The sequence below is a fragment of the Caretta caretta genome, chromosome 4 (genome assembly GCF_965140235.1).
Source record: "Caretta caretta isolate rCarCar2 chromosome 4, rCarCar1.hap1, whole genome shotgun sequence".
Taxonomy (NCBI): domain Eukaryota; kingdom Metazoa; phylum Chordata; order Testudines; family Cheloniidae; genus Caretta; species Caretta caretta.
Genome location: NC_134209.1, coordinates 69,056,007 through 69,071,910, shown reverse-complemented (window position 1 = coordinate 69,071,910; position 15,904 = coordinate 69,056,007). Strand labels below are relative to the sequence as shown.

General features: G+C 42.9%; 1 protein-coding gene across 2 annotated transcripts in view; it reads left to right on the top strand.

Annotated features, from left to right (window-relative positions):
- Positions 1–1,020: 1,020 nt before the first annotated feature.
- The window catches only part of GATB (glutamyl-tRNA amidotransferase subunit B), a 65,378-nt gene continuing 50,494 nt past the window's right edge, over positions 1,021–15,904 (top strand). For both annotated transcript variants that reach the window (XM_048847375.2, XM_048847374.2), the window contains exons 1-2: positions 1,021–1,218; positions 3,963–4,113. In XM_048847375.2, coding sequence (XP_048703332.2) covers positions 1,052–1,218; positions 3,963–4,113 — 318 coding nt within the window. In that variant the 5' untranslated portion in view covers positions 1,021–1,051. The remainder of the gene's footprint in view (positions 1,219–3,962; positions 4,114–15,904) is intronic.

The window sequence follows — 15,904 nt, the reverse complement described above, 5'->3', positions numbered from 1 at the left end:
TAACTATCAATAAAATCAAGGTATTGGGATTACCTTCTGTTCTAGGATCTCCAGGATTGCTGTTATTTTAATAGGATGAGCCTGCATACTGCAAGCACTGAAGAATCAAGTATCAAGGCTTGTTACAGCAAGATGTTTTGATACAAAGCACTAATGTCTTTTGGCACTGTGTGAAACTGTCCTTTGCAAGGGGTTATCTGGTAATCTTATGGGCCAGGAGGCCTTTGATTATAAAACACAATTTCTGTTAGTCAGACCCTTGGCCGGAGATGATAACAATCCAAAGCGGTTGTGTATGGACAGAGAGTGGGAGAAGGCCCATTTGCAGCTGATCCAGAGAATCACAGAATATCAGGGCTGGAAGGGACCTCAGGAGGTCATCTAGTCCAACCCCCTGCAGGACCAATTCCCAGTTTTTGCCCCAGATCCCTAAACGGCCCTCTCAAGGATTGAACTCACAGCCCTGGGTTAATGCTCAAACCACTGAGTTATCTCTCCCCCCAGAGATAGAAGGCCAGAGGGAGAGAGAGAGATGAGGAGAATTTATGATGCACAATCTTTTCAAAGTGGAGTCCACACATTTGCAAAAGGTTAACGAGAGATGGGCCAGGTATCTGGATGAAACCCTGCGGGGAGCTGGAGCTGGACTGGCCTCATATCTGTACAGGTAGATCCCAAATCCCTGGAGCCTGAGCTGTGGGGCTCTGAATCCAAATCTCAGTTCGGGGAGCGGGGCGGCGTCTGCCTGTGTATCAGGTGAGGCTCCTCCTTCAGCACAGACACAGCCCTGGGCTTCGCCCCTGCAATCCCAACACAGCACATGCTGGAGGGCCTCCATCTCTGGAAGCGACCAACTCCCTTGATCCTCCCCGCGGGACTCCAGGGCAGAGGAGCGGGGCGGGAAGGGGAACTGTTTGTTTCGCCTGGCCTGGCGGGAGTTGTAGTTTTCCTACCCCTTTTCGCCCCGCAATCTCTCCCCGAGAGACTACATTTCCCAGGAGGCGCCGCAGCCACGGCTAGGTCAGCTGATGCATCACCTGCCCAGAGCAAGATGGCGGCCTCCATACTGCGGCGCTGCTGGGGCTCGCTTCTAGCTCAGCGCTGCAGGACCGGGGATGTCCCCGTCCTGCACAACGGACAGACCTGGAGAAGGGCGCAGGCTTCAGGGTCTATCGCTTCCGGCCGGAGAGCGGGGAATAGTCCTGCGGGAGAGCGCGGGTAAAGTCCAGGTTACCGGGGGTAGGGCGGAATACGCGGCTACAAGGCTGATAGGTTTCGGTCCGGTCCATGCGCACCCCGGTCGCTCCTCCTGCGGGATATTGCTGTCCTGTTTTTAGAGTCAGCGTTCCTGCGCGCGCGCGCGCGCACCCCCCTCCCCATATCCCAACCCTTCACTCTATCCACCTCTCCCCCCATGAAACTTCTGCCCCAGTTTCCCCGCCCCCCTGCTATGCTCCCCAATGTCATGCCCTTATTTGGATTCCCCCCACTGTTTCACATTTCCATTAATATTCCTCACCTACTCCAAATATCAGCTCTCAAGTTATGTACCCCTTTCCCTCCTATTTCATGACCTTACCACCCAAGTTTTCCCCTCCCTTTCCCCAATTTCCCACCAGTTCCAGTAGATCAGACACTAGAGCATCATATTCCTGTTGCTAAAATAACTGGTTTTTAAGAACTTTCAGAATCAAAGGAGATTTTGGAAGCTCGCTACCTGCCAGGATTTGAATTCGGGTTTGTGCTTTTTCTGCACTAGTTGATAATTTAAACATTATTTAACACAGGCATCAGGTGCAGTTGCATGCTACAGTGATTGGCTTCTTAGATAAACCTAATATAGATAAAGCAGTGTACAGAATTGTATGGGCTTCCTGTTCAGGGAAGGTGCAGTTCTGATACAATCTGATGTTCATACAGAGACCTTTGCACCTGAGTGGAAATCAAGGCTCTGACTTTGTGCATCTGAATGCAGGTTCAGGGCCTTCATGCAGAAAGCTTCTGGGAAAAATAAAAACCTATGTTAGAAGGGAGATTTTTTAGGGGATATTTTCAGGTCAAATTATGCCAAAAATTTAGGTAAAAATAAGCTTTTTCCAAACTCGAGTCATGGAAATATTCCCATGAAATACTTGAAAATCCTTGTGAAAATCATTTTAAGCAATCATTCTTCTGCAGTGTTTGCAAACAAAACATTGCAGTATAGTATGTGAAATTGACTAGAAACAGGCTATAAATGCAAATTAAACAGAACAGTTGTTTTTCAGAGTCTGAACTGAGATCAGAGGTCAAAATGGGAGGTGGTAAGTGAGGTAGTCTAAATTTCCACCTATTCACAACACAGAAAAGAGATGCCACTCACAGTAGATTGTGCAGGTACTTGTAATTTCATCACACCTCTACTTTTGTGTGTACTTTGATCAGCAATGAAGTAGTTTAATGTTGATATTAAAATTGACATCATTGATTCAAAATTAGGATTCTGTTCACATGAGTGCAAGCTCTCCACATTCATCAGAGGTATTGTTTCAGGTCTTCTGCAGATTCAGGCAAATATCTTTGGTTTCAAACATAATAGCTAGACACTAAATTTTTTTTTTAATGAAACCTGAGCTTCTGGATCATAATACTGTAGCCACCATAAACAAGTAACTGCCTGCCAAGCCACCACAAGCCAGTCCAATATGATTCCTTGTTGAGATAAATGCAGAAAGAAAACAGCATAAATAATGAAAGCAAAGTTAGGTACCCCAATCTTGCAAACTCTTACTCATGTGCTTAACTTTACTATCATGAGTTGTCTTGTTAATTTCATTCCCACTGGTTTCACTGAAATCAATGGGATTTCTCAAGGTAGTAAAGTTAAGCAGGTGTAAGAGCTTTTTGGTTTTGGGCCTTAGATATTAATTGTAACTGCTTTCTGAAATATAGCTAATGAGCCTTGTTTTTACAAATATGATTTTGTAATCTCAATCAACACATGGAGAAAAACTATTTGTTTAAAAATACTTTGTTTAAATTCCGAAAGTTAATCCTAAGTGACAGTATTTCCATCCCATTACTCAGTTTTTGGTAGTGATGTAGTCAGTAGTTGAAGGAGAGAGACAGAACCCTGAACTCAAGTCTTGACAGCTCAAGCTTATTGTGTTCACTTTTGAAAGAAATGCTGCATTTGATGTATTTGTTTGATGTTTTCCCATAGCCCACTTATCGACTATATCTAGTTATTTAATATTGCTCTAGTATCTTGTCATACAAACCTGACTTCACCAGTGAAATATGATATTTGTGTCACTTCATTTGTACAGGGCCAGATAATTACTTACAGAAACTGTCAAGCAGTTCACACTGTGAAGGCTGACCCCCATCTCTTGCCTATATAAAAGTTATGGATGTGAGAATTGCAATTACTTTTCAGATGATATGTAGACGCTCATTCTTGTGGAGTACGTTCAGAGAGCAGTTGCTCTACAGTGGAAATTATAATTTCTTTATTATCAGACTACAAATGTTTATGCTAATGCAGTACAAACCTTTTCCAACTTGCAAGTGACTAGCTGACAATGTATACATAATTGATATGCCATCTGTTTGTTGGAGACTTATCAAAGTACATGAAATGCAATTGATATTTATAATTGGGTTGGGTACAAAATTGGGGGTTGATCAAGCAAGCTGTTGCTCATGTTGGTTTGCCTGATTGATGCTACTCATATGAGTAAGATTTCACAGGATTAGGCCTTTATTTTTTTCTTACTTATATAATTGTTCCTACTTACCATCCTCTACCTGTATATAATGAAAAAGTTTGCCTCATATTTCCCTTCTATATTTATTGTGGATCAGCAGCACAGTGCTACCACATGGTATTGCAAGGGTTTTTTGGTCTTGTAGTGTTTAGAAGCTTACGGAGGTTTAATAGAGTGTATACTAATCATATTTACTTTTCCCCTCTCTTTCAGTGTTGCTCCATGGGTAGCAGTGGTAGGTCTGGAAATTCATGCACAGATCAGTTCCAACTCAAAGCTTTTCTCTGGCTCCCAAGTCCAGTTTGCAGCACCACCTAATTCTTTGGTATCTTTCTTTGATGCTTCTCTACCAGGAACTTTACCAGTAAGTTACATTTCATCTTAATTTGTCTCATAAGAGAATCTTTACATTTTTTATTGAGCAGATACTTTGAAGCACAATTCTTGTCTTTTGTTCTTCATAACCGTCTTTGTTTCTAGCACTGTTCTTTGTTTTCTAAAACTTTGGTTCATTATTTTCTTTCTGTGTACTTACTCTGTAACTCTGTGGGTCTCAAACTTTTTTACTGGTGACCCCTGTCACGTCGCAAGCCTCTGAGTGCGACCCCCCCCAATAAATTAAACACACTTTGAAATATATTTAACACCATTATAAATGCTGGAGGCAAGCAGGATTTGGGGTGGAGGTTGACAGCTCGCGACCACCCCATGTAATGACCTCGCGACCCCTTGTTTGAGAACCCCTAAACTTGATCACCATAAATATCTGACAACTCCTGCTAAGGAATTAACTCAGGAATATCTCTTGCAGAGAATGAATTAATGGCAACTTCTTTTTGCAGTCAGCGTCGGTGTATTTGCATGGTGATGTTACTTTAGTTAATTTTCTATATTTGGTTAGTATGAAGCACTGGAAGCTCATTAAATGTGAGAAGACCTAAAATCCTATGAGTAAGGTTAAGATTTTTGTCACGGTTATTTTTAGTAAAAGTCACCAGTCGTGGGTAATAAGCAAAAATTTACGGAAGCTAAAATGCTTTTAAAATACTTGAAGAAATAAAAGTACTAAGAATAATTGCGTGGGGCCTGACCTGGGGATGACTGAAGCCTGAGCCCCGCGGTGGGGGATGAGAGACTGAGACCTGCTGCTAGGGGTGGGAATCCCACACTCACTGCTCGTGGCAGCTCAGGGCTCCTGGGCCCCCCACCAGTCGCAGTAGCACAGGGCTAAGTGGAAATGTTTTAGGAGTCTCTGAAAGTTATGGAATCTATGACTTCTGGGACCTTTGTGACAAAATCTTATCCTTACCTATGAGTGATGAGCATCTTGGATTTCTAGTTGGCTATTTGACATTACTTTGCCAAATGTGTGTTCATGTAGCTGCCGTTACCTATTTGGAATGTCTCAGTATAGAGTTATGTGGTCTTCTAAGCAAAACTGATCTGGTATGGGAAAGTGTGAACCATACTTACTGTTTGTTTATTTTATTTATAATACACTAAAGATAAGCATGAGACTTTAGAGACTGGTAAAAGAGGGATGAGGGAGGTAACCCTAAGCCTTAATGACAGGTTTCAGAGTAACAGCCGTGTTAGTCTGTCTTCGCAAAAAGAAAAGGAGTACTTGTGGCACCTTAGAGACTAACCAATTTATATGAGCATGAGCTTTCGTGAGCTACAGCTCACTTCATCGGATGCATACCGTGGAAACTGCACGGTATGCATCCGATGAAGTGAGCTGTAGCTCACGAAAGCTCATGCTCAAATAAATTGGTTAGTCTCTAAGGTGCCACAAGTACTCCTTTTCTTTTTCCTAAGCCTTAAGAATTCATTCATAGTAGGGGTAATGTGGTGGTTGTGACATTGCATTCCATATGCTTTGTAAAAACAGGTTTATAAGTGTGAATATGATGTAACCGGAATATGCTTTATGCAAAAGTATTTTGTAAGGTATCATTACAAAGCTTATGTTCTACTGAGTGTGTTCATTCTATTTGTATGTATGTATCATTCTTGTATCTAAAACTAGAAAAATGAAGTATTACTCTGAAGTCCTATTGTAATTATGCAAAGTGTGGGCCATTAATGGTGGCCTGGAATCTTGATGGCTCCCATTAACTAGGACAATTGGTTGTGAATGGCTCTGTTTACTTGCAAAACTTCCTGGATACATGCCCTGGGTACGTGCTGGCCAGGCTTGGAAGAATGGAGGCTAGAGGTCTCACAGAACATGAATCCATCTTAAACTTGGTCCTTTTCCAGGGAAGGAGGAAGGAAGGAGGGGTGGGAACCCAGAGAGAGACAAAGGATTCCCGCCTTGTGCCAAAGTTATAAAAGGGGGTGGAACAGAACAAAGGGGTCCCAGTCATGTGGAATCCCCTGCTTTTCACCTAAGATGTGTTCTGGAACTAACAAGGTCTGTACCAGGGAAAAGGAAAGGATTAGGCCCAGACTAGGAAGGAGTCTAGTTAGTGAAAGAAGCTTATTGGAACATCTGAGGGTGAGATTTACTTGTACTCAGTTTCTTAATGTATTAAGCTTAGACTTGCTTGCATTGTTTTATTTTGCTTGGTAATTTACTTTGTTTTGTCTGTTATTGCTTAAATTCTACTTTTTATACTTACTAGAATAACTTTTGTTTATTAATTAACCCAGAGTAAATGATTAATACCTGGGCGGAGCAAACAGCTGTGCATATCTCTCTATCAGTGTGATAGAGGGCAGACAATTTATGAGTTTACCCTGTATAAGCTTTCTACAGAGTAAAACAGATTTATTTGGGGTTTGGATCCCATTGGGAACTGGGTGTCTGGGTACTGGAGATAGGTGACCTGCTGAGCAGTTTTTGGTTAAAGTCTACAGTTTTGGGGGCATGGACCAGACCTGGGTCTGTGTTTGCAGCCGGCTAGTGTGTCTGGCTCAACAAGGCAGGGTTCTGGAGTCCCAAGATGGCAGGGAAAACTGGCTCAGAGGCAAATTCAGCACATCAGGTGACAGTCCCAAGGGGGTCTCTGTGACCGAACCCATCACGCTGGTAACATAGGGCTCTTCATTGGTCAGCAGACCCTTCAGGAGGCTGGTGTTCAGGTTAAACAGCTTCCTCTCCACTTCCCTTATTCTGCTGCCCGCTGCCCTCCCCCCATCCCCCGATCATTTTTAGTTTATCCTCTAAAGTCACGTTTTTACTCCTTTAATATGGTTGTCTTTTGAGGTGGCCATGATGGTGCTACAAAATACTTGTTCACTGTAAAGCTCCCTGGGATCCTTTCTGGTGCCAGGTACTATATAAATGTAGAATATTATTGACTATATATACAAACTTGGTGTGCAGAGAAAGTAACCACTGAACAAGGTTATTGTTGTATCATATAAGAAGTATGCTCTTTATAAAGCAATGACAGTGGTCTCAAATTATTTAAAGTAAAAGTGCCTCCCCAAATGTATTCATTGGAAGTAAACCCTGAATTCCTATTGCAACCTTCTGTTTTTTACTGTGGTATTTGAAGCTTTTATTTCTTCCACTGTAAAATAGCTTGAGGTAGGATTCTGAAATTGAGAATAAATCTAGAGAAATATGTTTGGGATCTTGAGGGAATCCAAGCTATTTGGAGAGAAACTTGTGGGGCTTGGGAAGAGAACTGCACGGTGACAAGTCAGTTTGTGAAAGTATTGGATGGCTGAAGAAACGGTGTTCTGGTAGATCCTGGTAGAGTTTAGACTATGTTCCAAGGTCAGTGCCAAATCAGGGCTAAGTTTCAGATCTGATGGCACAGAAATCTTGAGCTGTTCTAGAGATGGTGAAAATCTTATAAAATGAGCTGTTCTCCAGAGATTGGTGCTATCTTGGGAGGACATTGTATGAGAGTGGCTTTTCTGAGGAGATTTTGGCTGCACCTGTATTGCAAAATAAATCCCTTCCAGTTTTAGATTCAGCCTACAACCAAAACCAGAATGGCAGATTCAGATCTGAACACCTCCCCATGCACTGAAACTTGAAGTGGGGTTTGAGTTCAAGATGTTTATTTTGGCCCATCTAGTTAACATTTTGTTAATGATGTGGGGAAATCGTACTTAAATCGTATCTTTAATCAAATTGGAAGTTTGCCCAGGAAAGAGTAAAAATTTGAGCAGGGTAAACATGAAAGCTGATAGTGTTTCCCTTTTTATGTATTTCTTTACTTTCTTTCTATTGTTTTTGAATTGATTTCTGTGCTTTATAGGGGGAATGGCTGTTGCCTTCATGATTGATCCCTGGTGGAAAATCATGGGCTCCAGCACATGCAGGCTTCTGCAGAGAAGATAACTGCACCTGATTAGTAGGCAGCCTGATAGGCTAATTAAAAATTAGTGATCCTGCACTTGTTCATCTCCATCAACTGCTTTTATCTGTACAAGTTAAAAAAAATCTCATTCCTAATATGGAGAGAGCAGAGTTGAAAGTGAATATTAAAAACTTTTTATATTTGTATGTAAGAATGTGATATGGAATCCTTTCTTTAGTATCAGCTTTGTTTTTCTGTAGCACTTGCTGCATTAGCCAAGGCTGATATTTGCTTTAGCAGTAAAAATGTAGACTTATTTATTTAAGCAGGGTATTTTAGAATATGTATTGGTAATATGTGGAGACCTGCTCTCAGCCTCCAGGCAGGTGCGGGAGCCAGGCTGAGGCTACGAGCATACCCGCCACCGGCTGGAGCCGGGTTGGGGCGGGCCGTGCTGGCAGCTGTGGGGAGCCTGGATCTCTCCACCCGCCCCAGGTGTTGGGTCTGGGGGGCAGGGACACAGGCTGGGGGCTGCTCAGGCCCTTGACCAGGGCAGGTGGAGGGAACCAGGCTCCCCACAGCTGCCAGTGTGGTGCTCCAGTGAGGGGAGGGGGCGGCTCAAAGCTGCAGACCAGCCACGGTGAGAGCCAGGTGGGCAGCTGTGGGAAGTCTGGGTCCCTCCACCTGCCCTGGGCAGGGAGTCTGAGCCGCCCCCGCACAGTGTCCCCGCTCCCTACGGCAAATGGAGGGACCCAGACTCCCCACTGTTGCCAGCGTGGCTCTCCCCGACCCGGCTCAGGCGGGGGCGGCTCAGAGCTGCAGCCCAGCCATGGTAAGAGTTGTGCAGGCAGCTGTGGGGAGCCGCGGCGTACCCTCCAGGTGCCCTGGGTGGGAGGCCCAAACAGCCCCCAGCCCATGTTCTGGCCCCCTGCCCAGGACAGGTAGAGGGTCTGCACTGCGGTTCCTCACAGCTGCTGCTCGGTTCTTAATGTCAGAGCTCTGGGCAGATACAAAAATTGTATCCGCATCCACGATGCTATCCGCAAAAATGGTCCAAGGATATAAAGCGGATACCTGTGGATTTGCAGGGCTCTAGTCACAGTTATCAATGTCACAGGAATTTACATTTACTGTGAGATTGAGAGACAATTACAGCAAGGATCATGTCTGTATTACTGTTCTCCCATAATGCTTCACTCTTGGCCCTAGAAGAAGCAGCTCTAGAGATAACTGACATGATTGTCCTACATTCCTGGATTACTGGTGGAATACAGATGTGATCTGCCGCTGCTGAGTATGTTATGTAGGAGGAGGGGGAGAAGTCTGTCTCTTCTTTCCTGTCCTGTCCTAAGTGTCTTTTACCCTGTACTACAGCTACAGGAGAGTGCAATTGATTCTCCTGCCTCTAGTACTCTGCAAGTGGTTCACCAGAAAGAATATGACCGAGGGTCATGTCCATTTCACTGTGCTGCTGCTCATGATGATGCCTCTGAGAAATAGCTATGGGCATGAACAGCAGCTCAGGTGTAGCCAAGGTTGGAAATGGATAGGTTTTTGAGGTGAGATGGATAAAAAGCAGATAATCTCTCCGCCTGTTCCCTTTTTTTTTGTTTAACAGCTTGTTTCCCTCTTCTTCCACCTTATTCTTCCCAAAGAGCTCTTCCTGTAGCAGTGGTGGATCACATCTGTACTGTTTCCACATATCCCCTGTCTCAGTGCTACTATACAAATTTGTTCACTTACCCTAGAACTGTTAGAGGTAATGGAGCCCCTCATCAATGATGAAACTTTTCCAAGAACATATACCGTTCTCCACAGTTGCATCCAAATCCTTTTAGGGTTGTGCTTTCTCACAGAATTACATAGGGACACTAAAAGCTTTATAATGCACAAAAGCATAACTTTTTCACCATATTTTATGTCCCATTAAAAGTGCAGCAAACTCAGGAACATCTGCCTTAAAGCTGCATGAGTTTTAGTTTTCTTTGGATAAAATAAACTCTACCCTAAGCATTGTCTTAGTGTTAGTGACCTTCCTCTCCTCTCCTCTGAAGATCCTACAGCTGCCAGGTGTGGGGTCTCAGGTTTGTAGATTCTATGACCGGAAGGGACCATTATGATCATCTTGTCTAACCCACTGTGCAACACAGACCTTAGGAGTCCCCCAGATAATTCCTAGAGCATATCTTCTAGAAAAACATCCAATCTTGATTTAAAAATTATCAGTGATAAGGAATCCACCATGACCCTTGTTACATTTTTCCAGTGATTAATTACTCTCACCGTTAAAAATTACACCTTATTTCCAGTCTGAATGTGTCTAGCTTCATTTTAAGATGTCAGATAGCAAGTTTTTAATGCATGTAATGTGTGCCATGTTAATTTTGTATCACTGTAGTATAGTAATCAAAATATTGTGTGGTACCAACTCAAACACCTTGCAGAAGTTTGTTGATTACATCAATTTTATTACCTATATCAACTTATAATTTCCTCAAAAAAGTTATCAAGTTAGCTTGACAGGATCAATTTTCCATAAACCCATGTTGATTTGCATTCATTACATTTCCCTCCTTTAGTTTTCTATTAATTGAATCCTGAATCAGCCGCTCCATTATCTTGCCTGGGATTGATGTCAGGATGACAGGCCTACAATTACCCGGGTCATCCCATTTACCAATTTTTTAAAATGGCATGTTAGCTTCTTTTCAGTTTTCTGGAATTTCCCCAGTGCTCCAAAACTTATTGAAAATCAATGTTGATGGTCCAGCAATTTCCTCAGCCAGCTCTTTTAAAACTCTTGGATGCAAGTTATCTCAACCTGCTGATTTAAAACTGTCTGACCCTAGTAGCTTCTGTTCAACATCCTTCAAAGATACTAGTAGAATGGAAAGAGTGTTATCACCATATGATGAGACTATATTACCTGTTTTTCACCCAAATACAGTGCAGAAATATTTATTGAACACCTCTGCCTTTTCTTTAGTACTGATAATTCTACCATTTCCATTTAGTATGGGCCAATACAATTGTCAAGATTCTTTTGGTTCCTAATGTATTTTAAAACTCCTTATTGTCTTTAACTCTTGTGGCCATAGATTTTTCCTTGTGTCCTTTTGGCTTCCATTATCAATTTTCTACAATTCCTAACTTCTGATTTGTAGTCATTAGTATCAACTTCCCTTTCTTCCATATATATAACATTTTTTGTTTACAACTGCTTTCACTTACCCTCTAAACCAGGTGATGGTAACTGATTTTAACCAGCACAGTCTTCTTCCTAGATTGTGGCTTTTAGGACATCTAGTTGATGTTCTTAAATTATTCCAAAATATCATTCACATTTTTCTGATTAAATTCTTCCTCACAGCTGATTTGGCTCATAATTGTTTTTAGCATGAATTGTGCCCTGTTGTCTTTAGAGGACTGAGTACAAAGTGGGAGTTGGGGGCATAAACAGCAGCCACTAAAGACCCTTGCCATAACAGAGCTTGTTGGCACATGACATGTCACATATACCATAGCTTGTTCTAAAACTCTGTTTATGAGCTATGAAGGTGACCTAATTTAAGGCCTGATTAACCTACCATTGAAGTTGGAAGTCTTTATTTCATGGGAGCTGAAAACAGGTCTATAGAAAGGGAATGAAAACTCATCTCAGGATTACTTGAGAAGTGCCTGAATAAATGATAGCTTTAGTCTTAGAAATAAAATGGTATGTCTGGTGTTTAAAAGCTATAACCACTTTTCCCCACAATGGCTGAGGTTTCCAGACAACAATTTCCAACTAAAAGCAACTATGCACTTTTCCATTACAGGTGCTTCTACACATTTAAAACGTCTGCATTTACCCAATTTTTGTTGTTAATCATAGGAAGTTGCTGTATCCCTCTCTTAGTCTCATCAGTCTATCTGCACAGTGAAGTCATTATTCTTCTCCTTAACAGACAAAAACACTGAGATATAATTCAGGATTTAAATAGTCACAAGAGTGAAATGAACACAAATTGAACATGAGCTTCCATTGCTATTTGTTTCTAGACTATCAACCATTTTAAAATAACTAAAACCTCCTAATGTATTTTTAATGTATCTACAATATGAACTGTATTTTTGTACTATTTATATGGTTTTTAAAATTATAAAGAATTCAGGTATTTATAAAGAGAGGATTTTCAAAAGCACTCAGTGATGGCCTACCTCTGCTCCCACTGAAGTCAACATAAATTCCTGTTTTCAGTGGGAACAGAGTTACGTCACTGCTGAGCACTTCTGAAAATCTCACCCCGGATGTCTCAGATTTGTCTGAATCTGCATCCTTCCCATGCCTTCGAATGTCACTTAGGACATGAACATGTCTCTGCCATCCCTGTCTGTCTTGTGCTGCTCTTTGCATGTTCTCTGTGTTGTTAGATGGTATAAGTTTTCCTTCTGTAAGTACTGTTCAATGGAGGGATTTTTTGGTCAGCCTCTTTTACATGTTTCTCCAGCTTCCCAATGGCATTTTTGTTATGGCAGAGGCTCTGGCTTCATCCATATTACATGTCCCAGATATTTCCATCATTTTTTTCTGGATAACTTCAGAGGTAAAGAAGTTGTTGGACTCTGATAAATCTCAGGCACTTGTTTTAAATTTTTTCCATTTAATACCGAGTATTTTCCTGAGGCATTTGCATTCACAGGCATTTAGACATCTGTCTGTACCTTTTGTGGATTTTCCAGCTTTCACATCCATATTTAAGGTAGAAATAACATTTGGCATTAAAGATTCATAGTTTGGTCCTTAAGTTGCAGATTTTTTGTTTAAGCTGCCACTGGTGAATCTTGTTTAAGGTGATGAATGCAGCTGCCACCTTGCCAATTCATGACATTATTTCCTTCTTGAAATCTTCATTGGCTTGCATGTTACTGCAAATATATGTGAATTGACTCACCTGTTGTAATTTTTGGTCTTCTAATGTAATGCTTGACTTGGACGTGTCTGAGGTTCTCATTATATTTATGTTTTCATAATTGATTATTAACCCCATCTTTCTTGAGACAGTCTTTTGATCTTTGCTTGCATTTAGCTTGAGCTGTGACTTAGACCAGGCTGGCCTTACCATGAGGTGAACTGAGGCAGCTGCCTCAGGTGCCAGACTGTGGGAGGGGGGGCCACTAGGATCCAGAGTGTAGAAAATTGCGTCTGCTGCTAGTGCATATGTACTCTCTCTGCTCTAAATGCACAGAGATGGTGGAGTGCTGTGCTGGAGGAAGGAGGACATGAGATGTAACAAGTAGGCAGGAGAAAAGGTGAGAGGGAATAACAGAAAGCAGCAGGAGCTGCAGGGAGAAGAGGAGGAGCCTCTTATGTACCTCTCTAGCACCCCCAGAGCCTGGACTGATTAACACCAGCTTCTGAGGGAGCTTCCTGTTTCCTGCTGCTTCCCTGAACCCACTTGAGGAGAACAGGCAGTCAGCTGAAGTAGTAGGAGCCAGTTAGGCCCTTAAGACGCTGATATCTTCCCTCACTCAGGTCCTGCTACAAGCCTGCTTATTTGTCCCCTTCAGTTGAGTGTTGGGAGCCACTATAGCTGGCACAGAACAGCAGTCATGAGTGAAAGAAGAAAACGCCCCTCTGGGGCAGCATTCAGAAGAAGAAAGAAAGCAAAGGAAGCTTTTCTAGCTAAGCAGGCAGGAGCTCTCCTGAGATACAAAGACACACATGTTCACGGTGAGCCTTCCGGCCCCAGTGTAGATGTGAGTGGTGAGGAGATGCCTGATCTTCCAGTTAGTCAGAGTGCAGGTGACCTGGCAGCTACTGCAGCATCCATATCTCCATCTCATATGGGTGTAACCATGCACATTCCTGAAGAAAAGAGTAGATCAGAGAAGAGTGTGGTGGTGCTGCTGAGTTTACTTCCTTAAGTCTAGATCAGGGGTGGCCAACCTGTGGCTCTGGAGCCACATGCGGCTCTTCAGAAGTTAATATGCAACTCCTTGTATAAGCACCGACTTTGGGGCTGGAGCTAAAGGCTCCAACTTTCCAGTGGGTCAGGGGATGCTCACTGCTCAACCCCTGGCTTTACCACAGGCCCTGCCCCCATTCCCCCCCTTCCCGCCCCTGAGCCTGCCATGCCCTTGCTCCTCCCCCCCCGCCTCCCCGAGCCTCCTGCATGCCACAAAACAGCTGATCAGGAAGTGTGAGAAGGGATGGGGAGGCGCTGATCAGAGGGGCTGCCGATGCGTGGGAGGCGCTGGGAGCGGGGGGAGGGAACTGATGGGGGGCTACTGATGTATTACTGTGGCTCTTTGGCAATGTACATTGGTAAATTCTGGCTCCTTCTCAGGCTCAGGTTGGCCACCCCTGGTCTAGATGATCCAGGACTGTGGACCCACTTGAGCAGTAGCCTGAGGGACTTCCTTGTACTGCATGGGCCACAGCAAGTGAAAAACTTCATGTTCCCCAAAGATAATGAAAACAGAAGTTTCCATCCAACACATTACTGGCGTGAAATCCCCAATGGTGACAAAGTGGAGAGGCCATGGCTTATGTACTGGTTGCATACTGTTTTTGTTGCAAACTCTTCCAGTTTAATCTTCCAGACACATTGGGTTCTACAGGAACAAAGGACTGGAAAAATCTGGCTAGAAATTTGGCATGCCATGAGAAGGCAGCAAATCACCAGAGAGCATTCCATAGGTGGAAAGAGCTTGAGATGAGACTAAGGTTAAAGGCCACCATAGATGATCAGCATCAAGAGAAGATTACATCAGTCTCTCTTTACTGGCAAAATGTTCTGAAAAGGCTCATTGCCATTGTGAGAATGCTTGCTACCCAAAACCCAGCACTGCGTGGCACTTCAGATCAGCTGTATGTGCCAAACAATGGAAACTTTCTTAAAATTGTGGAGCTGATGGCTGAGTTTGATGCTGTACTCCAGGAGCATCTCAGAAGAGTCACCACCCAAGAAATGTACACACACCACTACCTTGGAAAAACAATTCAAAATCAAATCATACAGTTACTGGCAACAAAAGTCAAACAGAAGTTTGTGACAGATCTGAAGTCAGCAAGATATTATTCTGTTATTCTGGACTGCACACCTGACATCAGCCATGTGGAACAAATGACTTTAATGGTGCGTTTTTTAACAACAACAGAACCTAGTGAAAATGTCCCTGCAGTGGTGACTGTCAGAGAGCATTTTCTAGAATTTATTGATATTGATGATACTACAGGAGCTGGTATGACAAATGTGCTTCTTAAAAAGCTGGAAGATACAGGAATTGCGATAGCTGATATGAGAGGTCAGGGCTACGATAATGGTGCCAATGTGAGAGGAAAGAACAGAGGAGTGCAGACACAGATCCGAGAGTTAAACCCTCGAGCTTTTTTTGTCCCATGCAGTTCTCATTCATTGAACTTGGTGGTCAGTGGTAAAGCCTCAGCTTCTAGTGAGGCTGCTGAATTTTTTAATGTAATTCAAAGCATCTATGTATTTTTCTCTGCATCAACTCATCGATGGCAAATTTTGAAGCAACATCTGAGAACATCCTTTCTGACGCTGAAACCACTGAGTGCCACACGATGGGAAAGTTGAGTGGAGGCGATAAAGCCTATCAGACACCAAATTGGGAAGTTAGATGATGCCATAGGTGCCATTATAGAGGATAATGTTATGACAGGAACTCTTTGTGGGAGAACAGTGGCAGAGGGAAATGGAATCACCAGAAACATACATAACTTCAAATTTCTGTGTGGCTTAGTGTTGTACCATGACATACTGTTTGAAATAAATGTTGTAAGCAAGAGACTCCAAGGTGTTGACCTTGATACATCTGGAGCAATGGAACAACCGGACAAAGCAAAGTCCATACCTACAGTCTTACCAGTCAGAAGAGGGATTTCAA